Here is a 15,977-nt window from a genome sequence, read left to right as displayed (position 1 = left end):
TATGTAGGCTCCAATAATTTTCACTTTTTGAGAATAATTTTTTATATATATAAAAACAAAATAAAACATTTAAAATAAAATAATCCCAAAAAAAAAAATACGACACTTGAAGGGACGGATGAAATACTTTTCAATTAAAAATAATTATTTGAATTGATTATTCCTTGAAATTGGGTTATTTGGTGGTGCTATGATTGCAATTTATAGTCTTTCGGATGACCAAGACTTTGGTGATGCTATGAAAGCGGAAAAGGAAAGTAAGCAATACAAACATGTCCTTAAATTTCATTTTGATTTTTGTTTTGATGGGCTCACCAATTATTAGATCCAAGTTTAACCTATTCAAATTAATCAACAAGTGAATGTACTGTTTCGACACAATTATTGATGCCAAGTTTTACTCTCTTGATCTCACTTCAAGTCTTTTTTTTTTTTTTTTTAATTGCCCCACATTAAATATCGTATTATATTTAATAAAAATTAAATTTAATATTTTTTTGCCACCTATTATATTTAATTAATTAAGGGAGAATTTTTAAGGTTAAAAAAAGATATTTAAAATGGGATGAAGAAATATATATACTCTAGTATAGGCTTGATACATACTCTATCTGCCCACGAATTAAAACCCTATTTGCACTTAAATTTTATCCACCAATTAAAGTTTCATTGTGCTTTTTATACTTTTTTACTCTCCTTCTTTTCCTATATTCATTACCATTTACTACTAATGGATCCACCTTACAACACTTTTATCATTTTTATATTCTATATTTACTATACCTTTATGACTAGTGGATCCACCTACAACACCTTTATCACTTTAGTCAATTACTTTTATCACTTTAGTCAATTTCACTCATAATATCTTTATCAGCTTTTTTTAATTTCCGTATCAAGCATGAAATGAGGCTTTAATTTGTGGATGGATGGAGGGGAATATCATTTAATTTTGCGACATGCCCTTTTCCCCAAGAAAGTGAGGTGGCTCTCCTTTTTTTCTCAAAAGGAAAATGAAACAATACCTACTTGTCTCATTTTCATTTTCTTTTAATTTAATGCGCTCTCCATTATTAGAGCAAAGTTTTAACATATTCAACCAACAAAGTAGATGCACTGTTTCCACACAATCATTGATGCTAATGTTAGCTTTAATTTGTGCAAACCTAACATTGAGAACCTTAATTCCAACTCTCTCTACTCTTCCCATCTCACTTCTTTATTCATAAATTACAGATATATTTATCAATTTCGAAGCTATGATCTCTGAAAATTCGGAAAAATCTCTCCGAGATTGGAAGCTGCCTCCTTCTTCAGCCTCAGATGTTTTCGGTCGAAGCAGCAGTTCCTGTTTCTTCCCCAACTGCAGAGTCAAAACTGTGGAGAAAGAAATCCCATTACAAAAAGGATTCGCGACGTTTCCCCTCTTCTCCAAATTTCGCAAACGAGTGCATCAAATCAGTTACAGCTGCGTTCATGTCGGAATGATTCAGGTGGGTTTGAAACCTACGAAGCTAGGTTCAGACACCTCTGCAATAATATCTCTCCGCGACAAGAGAATGAAAGATCCTGCTTCTGTCAAGGGCATGGTTGAATCGAGCTTGCGCGATGGCCCCATCTATTTCACCTACCACCCCACCTACTGCGTTGCTCTCTCTGACTCGTGCATTTCATTTTGCATCGATGTCGAAATCGAAGGCGTAGCTACGCTTATGTATAGATTCCACTATCGAGTGGTGAAGATGCCGTATTTGGTGGATTTCTCGAGTCGCTTTCCTGTGGATGAGAGAGGGAAAACGACGCTGCACCTCACTGATATTGCTCGGAGCAATCGCGTGGTGTCGAAGACGATCTCTTGGGATGGGGTGGGACGCGGCGGCGGCGGCGGCGAGGGAGAGGTGGGGAGCGCTGACGTTGACTGGAAGGAGACGGCGAGGGCGCATGTGTTGAAGGTGGATGTTCCCGGTTTCAGGAGAGAGGAAGTTAGGGTTGAGGTTGTAGGTGGTAGGGTTTTGCAGATTAGTGGGGAGAGAAGCAACGAGGAGGAGGAGGAGGAGGAGGAGGGCGGCGTGTGGCACTGCGAGGAGAGGAGCGGCGGGAAGTTCCTCCGGCGCTTGAGGCTGCCGGAGAATGCCAAGGTGGATGAGGTGAAGGCCACGGTGAAGAATGGGGTGCTGACGGTGACGGTGGCCAAGGAGGAAGTTGGTTTGAAATCAGAAGTCAAGGTCGTTGATATTTCTGATTAAGTTAAAGTTTTTAAATTTCTTTATTTACTTATGAAGTTTATATAAAAAAATTGTGAGTTTTTTAATAATTAATGTCATAATGTGTGTTTGATGGTCAGTGTTTGCAATGATTTGTAATCTAAGGGGCGTTTATTATTTTGAAGGATTAGCAAAAATAAGTAAGAATAATTATTTATTTATTTTGATCGATTAAAAATTCGGGATATCCTAAAATCCTCATTTGAGCTGATTTTACTTTATTCTTATCTCGTCAAATTGGCAGGATTAAAAATTATATTCATTTTATTAATAATGTAAAGTAAACATTTTGAGTAGCTATGAAAAATATCATATGGATACTGCATCCAACTTAGAAAATAGGAATGTGACGCAACATTTCAACTTTAATTGTTGGGAACTTCTAAATACAAGAAATTCCCTTAAAAAATATGTGTATGCTGCTCAATTGCAATGAGCACACGGTATTCTTTAGTAAAAGGCGAAAGAATAGTTCGCTGTGTGCTCAATGCACAGCTCCTTGAGAAAATGATTGATATGATCATGCATATTTAATAGGAGGATTTGTGGTCACAACATGTATTATTTCAATGTGGGATATCTGTTATGTTATTTAGCTTAATAATTTTCGTTGGAGCTTAATACAATCCCAAATCCAAATTTACATAATCTCAGAAGTGAGAAATTAGAGGAAGAAAACAGAGGAGTGGGGAAACTATCTGAATTGCTAGATTTCTCCTCTCATTGCTATAAATTTTCCTTCTTTGCCCTTTTGATTTATTATACTTCCTTCGTCCCACTAGAATTGACACACTTGCCTTTTTTATTTGTCCCACTATAATTGACACTTTCCTAAAATGGTATGTGGTCTCTACCTACTTTACACTCTAAACCATTTATTCTTAATCTTCGTGCCCAACTCAAAAGTATCAATTCTAATGGGACGAAGGAAGTATGAATCAAGAAGAATCCGAGATGATACTATCACTAGTTAAAGACTCAATACAGCCAATTTATCTTCTTCTTCTTTTTACCATTTTTAAAAAAACAGCCATTTTATTATGTCATACCACAAGTCTCATTTACCGAGTTTGCTAAGCTAGCTAGTTTACGCAAGATCTTGGAAACTGTTGAGACCAATTTACCGAAATATATGCCACATTGCTTTGACACGAGTTTTAATAAAATGTGGCTATTACTGAAAATGAATAACAAAAAAAAAAGTTGTAACATAAATTTCGTGGACGGAGGGATTATCAACTATTTTCTATGTTTTGTTTTGTGGAAAGTTGGAAATGGTCTTTGTTTTCTGTGTGCACGAGATGATGGAGTTGTAGTACTCTAATGTATATTGTGATTTGTGATTAAAGGATGATGTTAAGTTAAATAAAAACAAGCGTTTTATTTAATTACTTTACTAAGCTTTTGTGTTCGCAATAATAGAATTACAATTGGATTTGTTCGAGACTTCGAATTAATTCGTAGAGGAAGCAAGTGATATAATCAACGCCCATTTCAATATTAAACATCAATGCAGAAATACAGAATCACTCTGTTCTCACACTATTACACAACATGACACTAATTTGCACACGTGGACTCCACAAACATTATTAATTTGCTTAATTAATTAAGAAATATCGATAACCACCACTTCCGGCTTCCGGTGGACTTCCCCCTTGGGCACCGTCACCGTCAGCACCCCCATCCTCCAGACTCGTGCAAGTTCAGCCCCCTCCCAAATTAATTCCTTGCTTCGCTACCGATCAAAATAGAAATACAGAATCACTCTGTTCTTATACTATATACACAACATGGCACTAATTGTTATTACATATCCACACTCTAGCTCTTTAGATGACTAGAACCCCCGACCTATTGGTTGAAACCAACAGATCGCCGCTTCATCGTCCACATGGAACAGAATTTGCTCTAACCAGAAATATCGATAACCACCACTTCCGGCTTCCGGTATACTTCACCCTTGGGCACCGTCACCGTCAGCACCCCGTCCTCCAAACTCGCCTTCACCTCACCCAATTTGGCATTCTCCGGCATCGTCACGCGGCGGAGGAATCTCCCTCCGCCGCTCCTCTCCTCACAATGCCACTTGCCATCGCTCTCCTCCTCCTCCTTCCTCCTCTCCCCACTAATTTGGAGAACTCTACCGCCTTCAACCTCAACCCTAACTTCCCCCTTCTTGAATCCGGGAACATCCACCTTCAACACGTGCGCCTCCGCCGCCTCCTTCCAGTCGACGCGAGCCTCACCGGAGGAAACTGAGCCGCCGCCGCCGCCGCCGTCGTTTCTAACAAACCATGCCTCAGGCAATGAAACCTGATCCCAGTAGATCTTCTTCGAAACCACACGATTTCTCCCACCAACAATATTTGTAAGGAACAAAGTCGTTTCTCGAGCGAGACTCCACTTTTTCTTTTGGAAATCAACATTATTACTATACGTCGGTTTATAATGGAATTTATACATAAGAATCACGTTCTCATCCTTACTACATCCTTGGGTTTTGATATCAACGGTAAAGGCTTCGCATAGATTACGATCTAACATATGAACACAATGGGAAGGAAAGTAGTAGAAATAAATGGGGCCATCGCATAAACTTGATTCAACCAACCCCATTAAAGATTCATAATTAAATTTTTGAAATCTCTTGTCATGAAGGGATATTATTACAGAGGTGTTCGAACCTAGTTTCGTAGGTTTCACACCAACCTGAATCATTTCCATCTGAAGGTAGGAATATTTGCTTTTGTAAACTCTTTGAAGATGATCAGGGAAGAGAGGAAACGTTGCGTATCCCTCAGATAAGCGAATTTCTTTCTCTATGGTTTTGACTGTAGAAGAAGAAGGTTGAGAAGAAAATTTGAAAAAAAACCTTCGCTTAAAAGCATCCGAGGGTGAAGATGGAGGCAGTTTCCAATCATGAAGAGATTTTAGAGATTTTTCAATTTTTGCAGAGGTCATATTCTCAGAATCTAAGTATTGGCTAAGATTTATCAATAATCAGAAACGGATGAGTAGACTTACCTGAACATCACTCTAATTAACATCATGTTATTGTGTAGCTCGTGAGCAAAATATAATGAAATGAAAGCTAGCTACTTTAAAGTGGAAATGGCAAGATACAAGCAGGGACGGAGCCAGGAATACCGCCTTCGAGAATTTTTTTTTGGGCATTCAGTATATTTAAGGTATTTTTTTTATTAAAATACGAGCATAATACTAATAATAACGAACAATATTTTCATAGATTATATAGTTTCAATATATCACAAAACTTTTTTTGGAAATTCCATATATTTAAGACATTTTTTATTAAAAGGCAAGCATAATAATAATAATAACAAACAACATGTCCATAGATTATATATTTTCTATATATTACAAATTAGTTTCAATACATTATAATTTTTTTTAGCATTTCATACATATTAGGCATTTTTTATTAAAAGACATGTATAATAGTAATAATAACAAACAATATTTCATAGATCATATAGTTTTAAAAAACAAAATTATCCTTAAATTAAGTATATATGAGAGAATATAATAACCAAATACTCTTTTATAAAACAAAATTATTTTATAATATGTATAAACATATATCTATATATATTTTAAAATAAAAAAATAAAAAATATAAAAAAAACTCAAAATTTGGGAGGGGGCTCTAGCCCCCCCTAGCCCCCCTGGCTCCGTCCCTGGATACAAGAGTTGTTGCACTTGACAAGGATAAATAGTGGTATGATTAAGCCGTTGCTTCAATAATTGTGTAGAACACTATACATTGAACTTTATAGTCGAATAAGTTAAGATTGCATAATTGGAGAATTTGATGACAGAAAATAATAATAAAGAAAATAAAGGAAAAGGTTGGTGATTGTTTTCTACTCCCTCCGTCCCACGAAGCATGACACAGTTTCCTTTTTAGTTTGTCCCACGAAACTTGACTGTTTTTAAAAATGGCAAAAAAATTACTTTTTATTCACATTTTCACTTTTTCACATACCACATTTAACACACAAAATGTCAAATTCTTAATTCCCGTGCCGAAAAGAACTAGGTTATGCTTCATGGGACAGTGGAAGTATTTTGTTTTATCTTTGTGCTTCGAGAATAGAGGTCGCCGGCACAAATTATAAATTAAAAATAAAAATTGGGTTAATAATTTGTAAATTCATGAATTTTTTTTCTGGATGTTTTCCATGATTTTTTAACTGATGGTTGGGAATTCTTTTTGACTCATATTTGTTATCTTTCAGGGTCTTCAAAAGAAGAAATTTGGTTGGATTTTAATTATCACTGCAAGAACATTAAGAAGAAATTTATAGATGATGGATTTATATGCAAAATTAAAAAATCGTGGAAAACATCCAAGAAAACGAAGCTTCGTGAATTTACAGACAATTAACACTAAAAAATAATGATAGATCATGATAATTTTTTTGTGAATGATCAAAAGTAGAGATAAAAAATAAAAAGATTGTGATGGAATAGTGTTTAAAAATGAAAAAGGCATATATTTTAAAACTGCTCAAAATGACAAAATATGTAGGTTTTACAAAATATGCATGTTTTACATGCACGAAGGAAGTATAATGGTATTGTATTGTCTTTTCGAAATTTCGACAAAAGTTGTCTTCTGACAGTGGGAGTGGATGACGCAGTTGAGAGGAGATGGGCTTCGCTCCTCAGGTGCAAGATCGGATCCTTTCCGTGCAACTACTTGGGTACTAAAGTGGGGGGGGCGCAGCAATGGTGTTGGAGATTGGAAGTTTTTGGTTGAAAAAGTTTCAAACAAAGTGGCAAGCTGGAAGAAGAGACATATTTCGCTGGCAGGACGAATTACTCTAGTCAAGTCAGTGTTGCAATCCATCCCGGTCTATCAATTATCCCTCGCTTTCATACCTAAAGCGGTGATTAAGGAACTTAATTCACTGTTCTCAAAATTTTTGTGGGGAGGAGGTACACAGACGGGCGGTATCACCTGGTTTAAGTGGAATGCCTTGTGCTTCAACAAGGATTCAGGAGGTCTGGGGTTTCGGAATATCGATTGGTTTAATCAGGTGCTGTTAAGTAAGTGGCTCTGGAGGTTTTTTGGGGAGGGGAAAGCTCTGTGGGTCAGGGTGATCAAATCGCTTTATGGGGAGCTAGTGTGGGGGGAAGGGGGAGAATGTTCGGTGGCGGGAAGAGGTGGACAGAAAGGGTGGTGGCAAAAAATTGTGGAAAAGGGAGGAGGGAGGAGAGAGCGATGGTTCATCAATAATTTGAGGCGAAGAATTGGGGACGGGCTTGAGATCAGCTTCTGGGAGGATGTGTGGGCGATAGACAAACCCCTTAAGTTTGTGTTTCCGAGATTGTATAATTTGAGCCTGAACAAGAAAAAGCTGGTTGGTGAAAGCGGGTCTTGGGAGGGAGGGTCGTGGGTATGGAGGGTCGAGTGGAGGGGGGAGTTAAGGGAGAGGGAGAAAGGACTTGTGGAGGATCTCCGGTTGGTGATTGCTGATTTTGCTCCTTGTGTAGATGTAACAGACGGATGGAACTGGAAGGCGACACCAGATGGATGCTTCACAATCAAGTCGGCATATGAAATTGTGGCAAAAACAAAACAGGAGCAACAAGTTTTACCTTTGGAGATGACAAAGGTTTGGAAGGCCCCAACACCAAATAAAGCCAAGGTGACGGCATGGAGATGTCTTAGAAACAGATTGGCAACATGTGATAATTTGAGTAGAAGAAATGTTCAGATCAGCGTGGAGGAGAGATGGTGCAATGCATGTGTTTCTAGTGAGGAAACGACGGAACACCTGTTCCTCCATTGCTCGAAAGCAGCGGCGGTATGGGATCAGATCTTTCAATGGCTCGACATCAAAACGGCAAATCCGAGAGGTATCTTTCAACACTTCATTTCTTTCATCGCGGCTGGAAAAAAGAAGAGAGAAAGAAGACTGCTTAAAGCTTTGTGGGTGGGAACAGTGTGGTTGCTCTGGGAAAGCAGGAATGGTAGTCCTTTTCAGGACAAGGCTTGGGATATTGATAGACTTGTATTACAGATTAAGGGGGAGACTTTGGAGTTGGAACGAGGCCTACAAAATCGTGGAGTTAGGAATTCCTTTTACTTCTTGGTGTTCCAAAGACTTTAAACTTGTTTTATTATTTTGATTGGCATTCCTGATGCCTTGATCCATTTTCTTTCAATAAAAGTTTTACTTTACTGATCAAAAAAAAAAAAAAAATGTGAGAGCGAGTTAGGCTTAATAAATTAATGGTTAATTGTAGTTTATGGCCCGAACTTTGAAGTATATTTGTAAATATAGCCCGAACTTTAAAAAATACTCCTTCCGTCCCAATATTATTGGCCACATTCTTTTCGGCACGAAGATTAAGAAATTGAGTGTTATGTTTTAATTGAGTGTGACCCCCACCAAAATTAATGAGTTAATTAAGAGACTTTCTTCCTCCTTTCACTTTCTTCTTCATCCACAGCCTCCCTCCTCCGGCGAAGTCGCCACCATCAACCACCCTCACCTTGAACAAACCCTCATCTTTTACTCCATTCTCGCCGCCGCCGCCTTTAGATTCAAGAGCACCACCCCCACCACCGTCGCCTTCCTCAAATCTGCCAACAACCACCATCGTCGCCACCGCCAATCTCCACTCAATCTCCGAACCCTAAAAATCTCATCATTCCAAATCCCAAAATTCAAAATTTCCCCCAAAATCAAACACGTAAAATTGAACTGGAGTCGACGAACAGTGGCAGTGGTCTGCTGCTGTCAACGGCGGTGGCGTCTACTTACTGTAGTCGCCGAAAATCGAGAGACGAACAATGGTTGAATTGGGGATCTGGGGATTTAGGGCTTGACCCCTATTCCAGTCTGTGAGAAGAGGTGAGAGAGAGAGAGTTAAGGAAGGGAACCGTGGGGACGAAGTCGACCGACCTCGCCGAAAATTTCAAAGGCGGCGATGGAGGCCCTACATGTCTGTCGGTGAAGAATAAGGGAGATGTGGGTGTGTGCTTGTCCTATGGTTGAGCCAAGGAGGCGGCGGTGGTGCTATCCACCGGAGTCAGAGAGAGAAACTGAGCGAGGAGAGGCCGGCGGCCGCTTTTGCCGGAACTCCGAGGCGGCGGTAGTTTGGTGAGGATGAGAGAAGTAGTGTCTGTGTGTGAGTTTTGTGTGTGTGTGTTTTTATTTAAAGAGGGTTTAGGTTTAAGTAGAAGTTTTAATTAAATTAATTAATTGGACTTAATTAAATTAAATATTTTCATTTTAAGAAAGTGGCCAGAAATAATGGGACTGACCAAAAAGGAAATGTGACCAATTTTAATGGGACGGAGGGAGTACATAAAAATAGAATGAACTTTGAAATTATTTGTAAAAATGACCCGAACTTTAAAAAATACAAAAAAATGGTATGAACTTTAAAAATTACAAAAAAATGAAATGAACTTTAAAATCATTTGTAAAAATAGCCCGAACTTTAAATTTTACAAAAGAGCCATGAAATTAGTTACATATCTGCTTATTTACATATCCATTTCGTTGAATATTTTATTGATCTACTACTAACTTGATTATGAATTTATGTACGATCTAATTCATATAACTTGATTAATTTATTATAATATATACTCTCTATGTCCATGAATTTCGTCCAACCCAAGCTTTTTCATATAAAAAATCGCTAATTTTTTTCAAAGTTTTCGTGGGTTTTCGTCGATAGAAAAAAAAAGATGAAGAATGAACAAGCACCCCAATATTCATGCATTTCTTCACCAACCTACTTTACATTTGTATTTACTATCACATTAATTACTTGTACGGTGAATCCTTAACCTGCAACGAAAGCTTCATGTGTTGGTTGAGAAAGATAGCTTCATTTATGAGGAAGAAGCTGTCGTTCGAAGAGAGAGAGAGAGTCAATTCAAAGAGAGAGAGAAAGAACATGCTGTTGTTGTTGGGTTTTGCTTTTCAATGGCTTTTGACCCCAAAGTCATGCTTTTATACTATATAAGTCATAAACTATCTCATTTTGGCTAAGAAGGTCAATTCTCACGGAAGAAAATGTGTCCAAAAAAGTAAATGCACACTCTCTGTGGAACGTATAAAAACGATAAAAAATGCACATTTTTATGGAACAAAGTGGGTATCAATTAGTCTCGAAACAGTACATCCACTTGTTGATTGAATAGGTTAAACTTGGCTCTAATAATTGGAGAGCGCATTAACAGGTTGCTATTGCTTATTTCAATTTCCTGCTCCCACATGTACCCTGCTTTATATTTTTGCATATACATTAAGAAGACCTTTCTACAAAAGCAAAGTCTTGGTCTTCCTAATTAAAGACTATATATAAATTGAAATCATAGCATTACTAGGAAAATCGTATTTGGACAATTTCAAATTAATATTCTCCTATGTAAAGGAGTCAAACCAAACTTAAAAACAGAAAGCCACTAAAAAATACCACTCTAAATATGAATAATTCATCCAAATAATCATTTTCACTTAAAATGTATATATTAAGTATTAAAAAAAGTAGTGAATCTTATCTGATTATTATAAAATTGTTCAATGTAATATATTGAAATTGAAGAAAAATAATTAAAAAAATTGAATAAAATTCATACAGCTGTATACTATATGTAATATTGTAAGGACTCGATTAATAAACGATATAAAAACCACATTTTTGGTATAGATATATATAAACTCTGTTCACATATAAATTTATTTAAAACCCATAATGATATATATGTATGACAGATTGAAAATGAGAAATATTGTACCCATAATGCAATCTGTGAAAAAGATATTGTACCCCTTCTCAATTCACAATACACTCATCTATTTTTATTAAAATTCTTGCTGTTTTCGTCTAGTATTATTTTTTGTAGAGGAGCAGCGGGAAGTTCCTCCGCCGCTTCAGGCTGCCGGAGAATGCGAAGCTGGAGCAGGTGAAGGCGGCGATGGAGAATGGGGTGCTGACAGTGACGGTGCCTAAAGAGGAAGTGAAGAAGCCAGAAGTCAAGGCCATTGATATCTCTGGTTAAATTAATATTTCAATTTTCTGTTTTGTTGAAACTGGTCTTTTTTCTTTTCTTTTCTTTTCTGTGTGTGCACGAGATCATAAAGTTGTGTAATGTATATTGTGATCAAAGGATGATGTTAAGTTAAATAAAAACAAGCGTTTTATTTAATTACTTTGGCCTGTTGTCATCGAATGGAGCTATTTACTTTTCCTGTATTGTACTCCCTCTGTCCTACTGTATCTGAGACTCTTTCTATTTAAGGCGTCCCACTGTAAGTGAGATTCTTTCATTTTTTTTTTTATAAAGATTTTACTCTTTAAACACATTTTTACTTTTTCACCTACAAACAAATTACACTTTTCTTAATTTTCGTGTAAAAAAAAGGTCTCACATACAGTGGGACGGAGGGAGTATCTATTTGGCATTTGCTAAGTTTTTGTGTTCGCAACAATTAATAAAATTACAATTCGATTTGTTCGAATTAATTCGTACATGAAGCATGTGATACAATCACCTTTAAACAACGCCCGTTTCAATATTACACATCAAAACAGAAATACAGAATCACTCTGTTCTTACACTATTTACACAACATGGCACTAATTGACACGTGGAACAAGATTTTTTATTTTTTTTAATTATTATTACATACCCACACTCTAGCTCTTTAGGTGACTAGAACCCCCGATCTATTGATTTAACCTATTGATTGGAGGAGAAACGCCTTACCAACATATCGTTGCTCCATCGTCCACGTGGAGCATGATTTGCTTTAACCAGAAATATCGATAACCACCACTTCCGGCTTCCGTTGGATTTCCCCCTTGGGCGCCGTCACCGTCAGCACCCCATCCTCCAAACTCACCTTCACCTCACCCAATTTGGCATTCTCCGGCATCGTCACGCGGCGGAGGAATCTCCCTCCGCCGCTCCTCTCCTCACAATGCCACTTGCCATCGCTCTCCTCCTCCTCCTTCTTCCTCTCCCCACTAATTTGGAGAACTCTGCCACCTTCAACCTCAACCCTAACTTCCCCCTTCTTGAATCCGGGAACATCCACCTTCAACACGTGCGCCTCCGCCGCCTCCTTCCAGTCGATGCGAGCCTCACCGGAGGAAACTGAGCCGCCACCGCCGTCGTTTCTATCCATCCATGCCTCAGGCAATGAAACCTGATCCCAGTAGATCTTTTTCGACACCACACGATTTCTCCCACCAGCAATATTAGTAAGGAACAAAGTCGTTTCTCCAACGAGACTACGCGACACATTTTTCTTGTCAATGTTATAACTATTCGTCGCTTTATAGTGGAATTTATACATGAGAATCACGTTCTCATCCTTACTACATCCTTGGGTTTTGATATCAATGGTGAAGGTTTCGCTCAGATGAGGATCTGACAAACTAACAAAATGGGAAGGAAAGTAGGAGAAATAAATGGGGCCATCGCTTAAACTTGATTCAACCAATCCTAACAAAGAGTCATCAAATTTTAGAAATCTGTTGTCGCGAAGGGATATTATTACAGAGGTGTTCGAACCTAGTTTCGTAGGTTTCACAGCCACCTGAATCATTCCCATATGAAGGTAGGAGTATTGGTTTTTGTAAACTCTTTGAAGATGATCGGTGACGAGAGGAAACGATGCGTATTCCTCAGATAAGGGAATTTCTTTCTCTATGGTTTTGATTATAGAAGAAGGTTCAGAAGAAAAATTGAGGAAACGTCTTCGCTTAAAGACATCTGAGGGTGAAGATGGGGGCAGTTTCCAATCTCGAAGAGATTTTTCAATTTTTGCAGAGTTCATGATCTCAAAATTCAATTATTGGCTAAGATAAATTATCAATAATCAGAAATGGAAGAGTAGACTTACCTGAACAACGATCACTCTAACATCATCTCTTACTGTGAGCAAACTATAATGAAATGAAAGCTAGCTTAAAGTGGGAATGGAAAGATGCAAGAGTTGTTGCATTTGACAAGGATAAATAGTGGTAAACAGTTTAATTTGCTTCAATAATTGTGTGCAACACTGCATTGAACTTTATAGTTTGGACATGTTAGATTAGGGCCCGCATAAATATTGGAGAGTTTGATGACAGAAAATAATAAAGAAAATAAAGAAGAAGGCTTGGATAGTTTTCTATTTGGGCAAATGTCACTTTTTAGCCATCGTTTGAGACTTTTCTTAAAAATATTCCATCGTAATTACACAACAATACTCATTGTTTCATTTTTTTTTTAATTTGTGATCCACAAAAATAATCTGGCCACTGAAAAATGAGGTCTTCCGGCGAACACCCATGTATCAATACACGTGGAATTAAAAAATAAAAAAGAATCACACAAAAGGGATGTCCGGTCGTACTTCGCCACGGCCCAAGCGGGTGTTTGTCCGAGTAATCACGCCCCTCATCTCCAGATCCTTGCTCATCAATTGAATCATTTTGTCTTTGATCGCCTGCACCCACATATATAGTCTTGAAGCCTTTTTATTTCAAGATCCAAACCCTCAATCTTTTCCTTCTTTGCAACGGAGTCCCAATCTTTTGTAGCAATCCCCGTAAGTTCTCCATTGTAAGCCTACCGTCACTGGTTTACCACTCTGATCGCCGCTGTCCACCATAAAACATGCCGCGTAATTCCCCGGCTCGTTGGTCGTCAAGGCAAACTGGCCGTGTCGAGCTCCCTCTTTTTCAAACAGCTTATTCCCCAACGGGGATGAAACCTTAACGTTAAGGGTGGGATGCGCAGTGTAATTAGCGTCGCCGTCACCGTAAAAGGAATACTAATCGCCTATGACGACCATGTTGCTCTGCAATTCCTCGTAAACGCACTTCCGCCCAGAGCTCGGCATTTTCAGCCACGCGCCGCCGGCAACGCTGCAGCCACCGCCACCATCAGTGCCAACAAACGACGAGCCTCCACCACCAACTTCATTATCACGGAGGTGGAAAATGGCTTGACGTAGGAGGCGTTGGCTGCGACCAACGTGAGCTTGTAGTTGACGACTTTGAAGAAGAGTTCTTGGTTGAGTGCAGAGTTGACAACTCTGAGAAGATTAGTTTTTCCGGTCTTGATTGGAACAATAAGAGTGTCTTTGGCGGAGCAGTTATGTGAAGGTCGGAAATCAGACTATGAAGATGAGGATCTTTTCAGTAAAATGCGTGAATCCAACGTGGAATGAGGATTTGTGTGTGTTAATTTTTTTTTTTAATTCCACGTGTATTGACACATGGGTGTTCGCCCAAATACCTCATTTTTTAGTGGTCGGATTATTTTTGTGCGTCACAAACAAGAAAAAAATAAAACGATGGGTATTATTTTGTAATTACCCTTTGAGCATCCACAGCGGCCATGTCGAGGGCGGTGTCGACCCGGGGCGAAGGAGGCGGCCGCGCGCTGGAGGGGCGCCCAGATGCGAGGCGGGGTCGAGGCTACGGCATGAGGCGAGAGAGGAGATGAGATGGCGCGTCCTGCGGACGCGCCTAATTTAAAAAAAAAAATATCCAAAAATCGGCTATTTTGGCAAAATTCGACCGTTTCCAAATTTTCTTTAAAAAAAAAAAAAAACGACCGTTGTAAATTTTCAACGGTTATTTTAATTTTTTATTTTTTTTTCTTTTTTCCCCTTCTATAAATACTACTCTTCCTTCCATTCTTTCAAATTCACCAACACCTTCAACTACAATTCTCTCCCAAAAAAAATTCTCTCTTCTACATTTCCAAAGATGGATCGTGAATTCGATGAATACATGGAGCAACAAGGCGGATCGAGGGTTCCAATGATGGGGTTTGCTCCATTTTCAGCAGCCTCGAATGTCTTGGCTACAGGAAATGTTCCTAGGCCGGCGGCGAACGCCAACGTTCAAGAAGAGCCGGAGGAGGTGAAGCCGAAAGCCAAGGGCACTCGCGCTGCATATTCTAGCGAGGAGACCGAGTTCGTGGCAATATTGTGGGCGGAGGCAACCCACAATCCTATTTTGGGGACCTCCCAAAAGTTGCTCCAATATTGGGGAGCAATCGCCGAGAAGTTCAACGCGCTCAATACTTCGGGAGCGTCGCCGCGAAAGTCGGAGCATCTCAAGTCCCACTTCGCCCGTGTCCAAAAGGAGACAAAATTCTTCGAGGGCTTCTACAACATGTGCAAGGAGAATTGGGGGAGTGGTATGAGCGACGATCAAATCTTCCAACAAGCCCAGACGATGTTCAAGGCGAATTTCAAGAAGCAATTCTCCTACGTCAAAGCTTGGAAAGTGCTTCGTGACTGCCAAAGATTCACGTCGCAAGCCGAGGATGTCCACTCCGCCAAAAAGTCGAAGGGCTCCGATGGTGGAGCAACCACTACTTCTTCGGATCCGAGTGTCACGGCGAGACCCCAAGGCCAAAAAGCGGCAAAGCGAGACAAGGGCAAGGCGAAGAAGGGAGAAGGGTCTTCGGGAGGAGGATCGGCGTTCTCCGACGCCCTCGAGAAGGTGGCCAAAAGCATGAAGGAGCATGCTCTCAAAACGGGGGAAATCGCCCATGCCAAAAAAATGCAAGCCGAGATGAAACGGGAGGAGATGTATATGAAGCTCTTGAACAAGGATACGACGGGTATGACAGATGCACAATTGGCTTTGCACAACCACCTAGTCCAAGAAGTGCTCAAGCGTCGAGGGCTTATTTAAATTAGGAAATTA

The 15,977-nt window shown here is 39.1% G+C and overlaps 4 protein-coding genes and 1 non-coding gene across 5 annotated transcripts in view; 2 read left to right on the top strand and 3 right to left on the bottom strand.

Annotated features, from left to right (window-relative positions):
- LOC131005889 (7-deoxyloganetic acid glucosyl transferase-like) overlaps positions 1-15,977 on the top strand; it is a 57,830-nt gene that overhangs the window by 4,110 nt on the left and 37,743 nt on the right. The gene's annotated exons all lie outside the window — the stretch shown is intronic.
- Positions 961-2,442, top strand: LOC131005954 (uncharacterized). The gene has a single exon (XM_057933079.1). It carries the CDS (start codon positions 1,260-1,262, stop codon positions 2,244-2,246), a length of 987 nt encoding a protein of 328 aa, XP_057789062.1. The 5' UTR covers positions 961-1,259; the 3' UTR covers positions 2,247-2,442.
- LOC131007459 (U5 spliceosomal RNA) lies at positions 2,642-2,762 on the bottom strand. Its single transcript, XR_009096158.1, has one exon. It is a non-coding gene; the product is annotated as a U5 spliceosomal RNA (small nuclear RNA).
- On the bottom strand, positions 3,739-5,980 carry LOC131005941 (uncharacterized). Its single transcript, XM_057933065.1, has one exon. It carries the CDS (start codon positions 5,226-5,228, stop codon positions 4,176-4,178), a length of 1,053 nt encoding a protein of 350 aa, XP_057789048.1. The 5' UTR covers positions 5,229-5,980; the 3' UTR covers positions 3,739-4,175.
- LOC131005946 (uncharacterized) lies at positions 11,750-13,170 on the bottom strand. The gene has a single exon (XM_057933070.1). The coding sequence runs from the start codon at positions 13,100-13,102 to the stop codon at positions 12,071-12,073; it is 1,032 nt and encodes a 343-aa protein (XP_057789053.1). The 5' UTR covers positions 13,103-13,170; the 3' UTR covers positions 11,750-12,070.

This window comes from Salvia miltiorrhiza, chromosome 1 (genome assembly GCF_028751815.1).
Source record: "Salvia miltiorrhiza cultivar Shanhuang (shh) chromosome 1, IMPLAD_Smil_shh, whole genome shotgun sequence".
Taxonomy (NCBI): domain Eukaryota; kingdom Viridiplantae; phylum Streptophyta; class Magnoliopsida; order Lamiales; family Lamiaceae; genus Salvia; species Salvia miltiorrhiza.
Note: the sequence above shows the minus strand (reverse complement) of the source record. Positions and strands in the feature narration are given on the sequence as shown.

What these genes read in the sequence shown, in the direction of transcription:
- LOC131005954 (XM_057933079.1), top strand. Translation starts at nt 1,260, where the DNA reads ATGATCTCTGAAAATTCGGAAAAATCTCTCCGAGATTGGAAGCTGCCT.
- LOC131005941 (XM_057933065.1), bottom strand. Translation starts at nt 5,228, where the DNA reads ATGACCTCTGCAAAAATTGAAAAATCTCTAAAATCTCTTCATGATTGG.
- LOC131005946 (XM_057933070.1), bottom strand. Translation starts at nt 13,102, where the DNA reads ATGAACTCTGCAAAAATTGAAAAATCTCTTCGAGATTGGAAACTGCCC.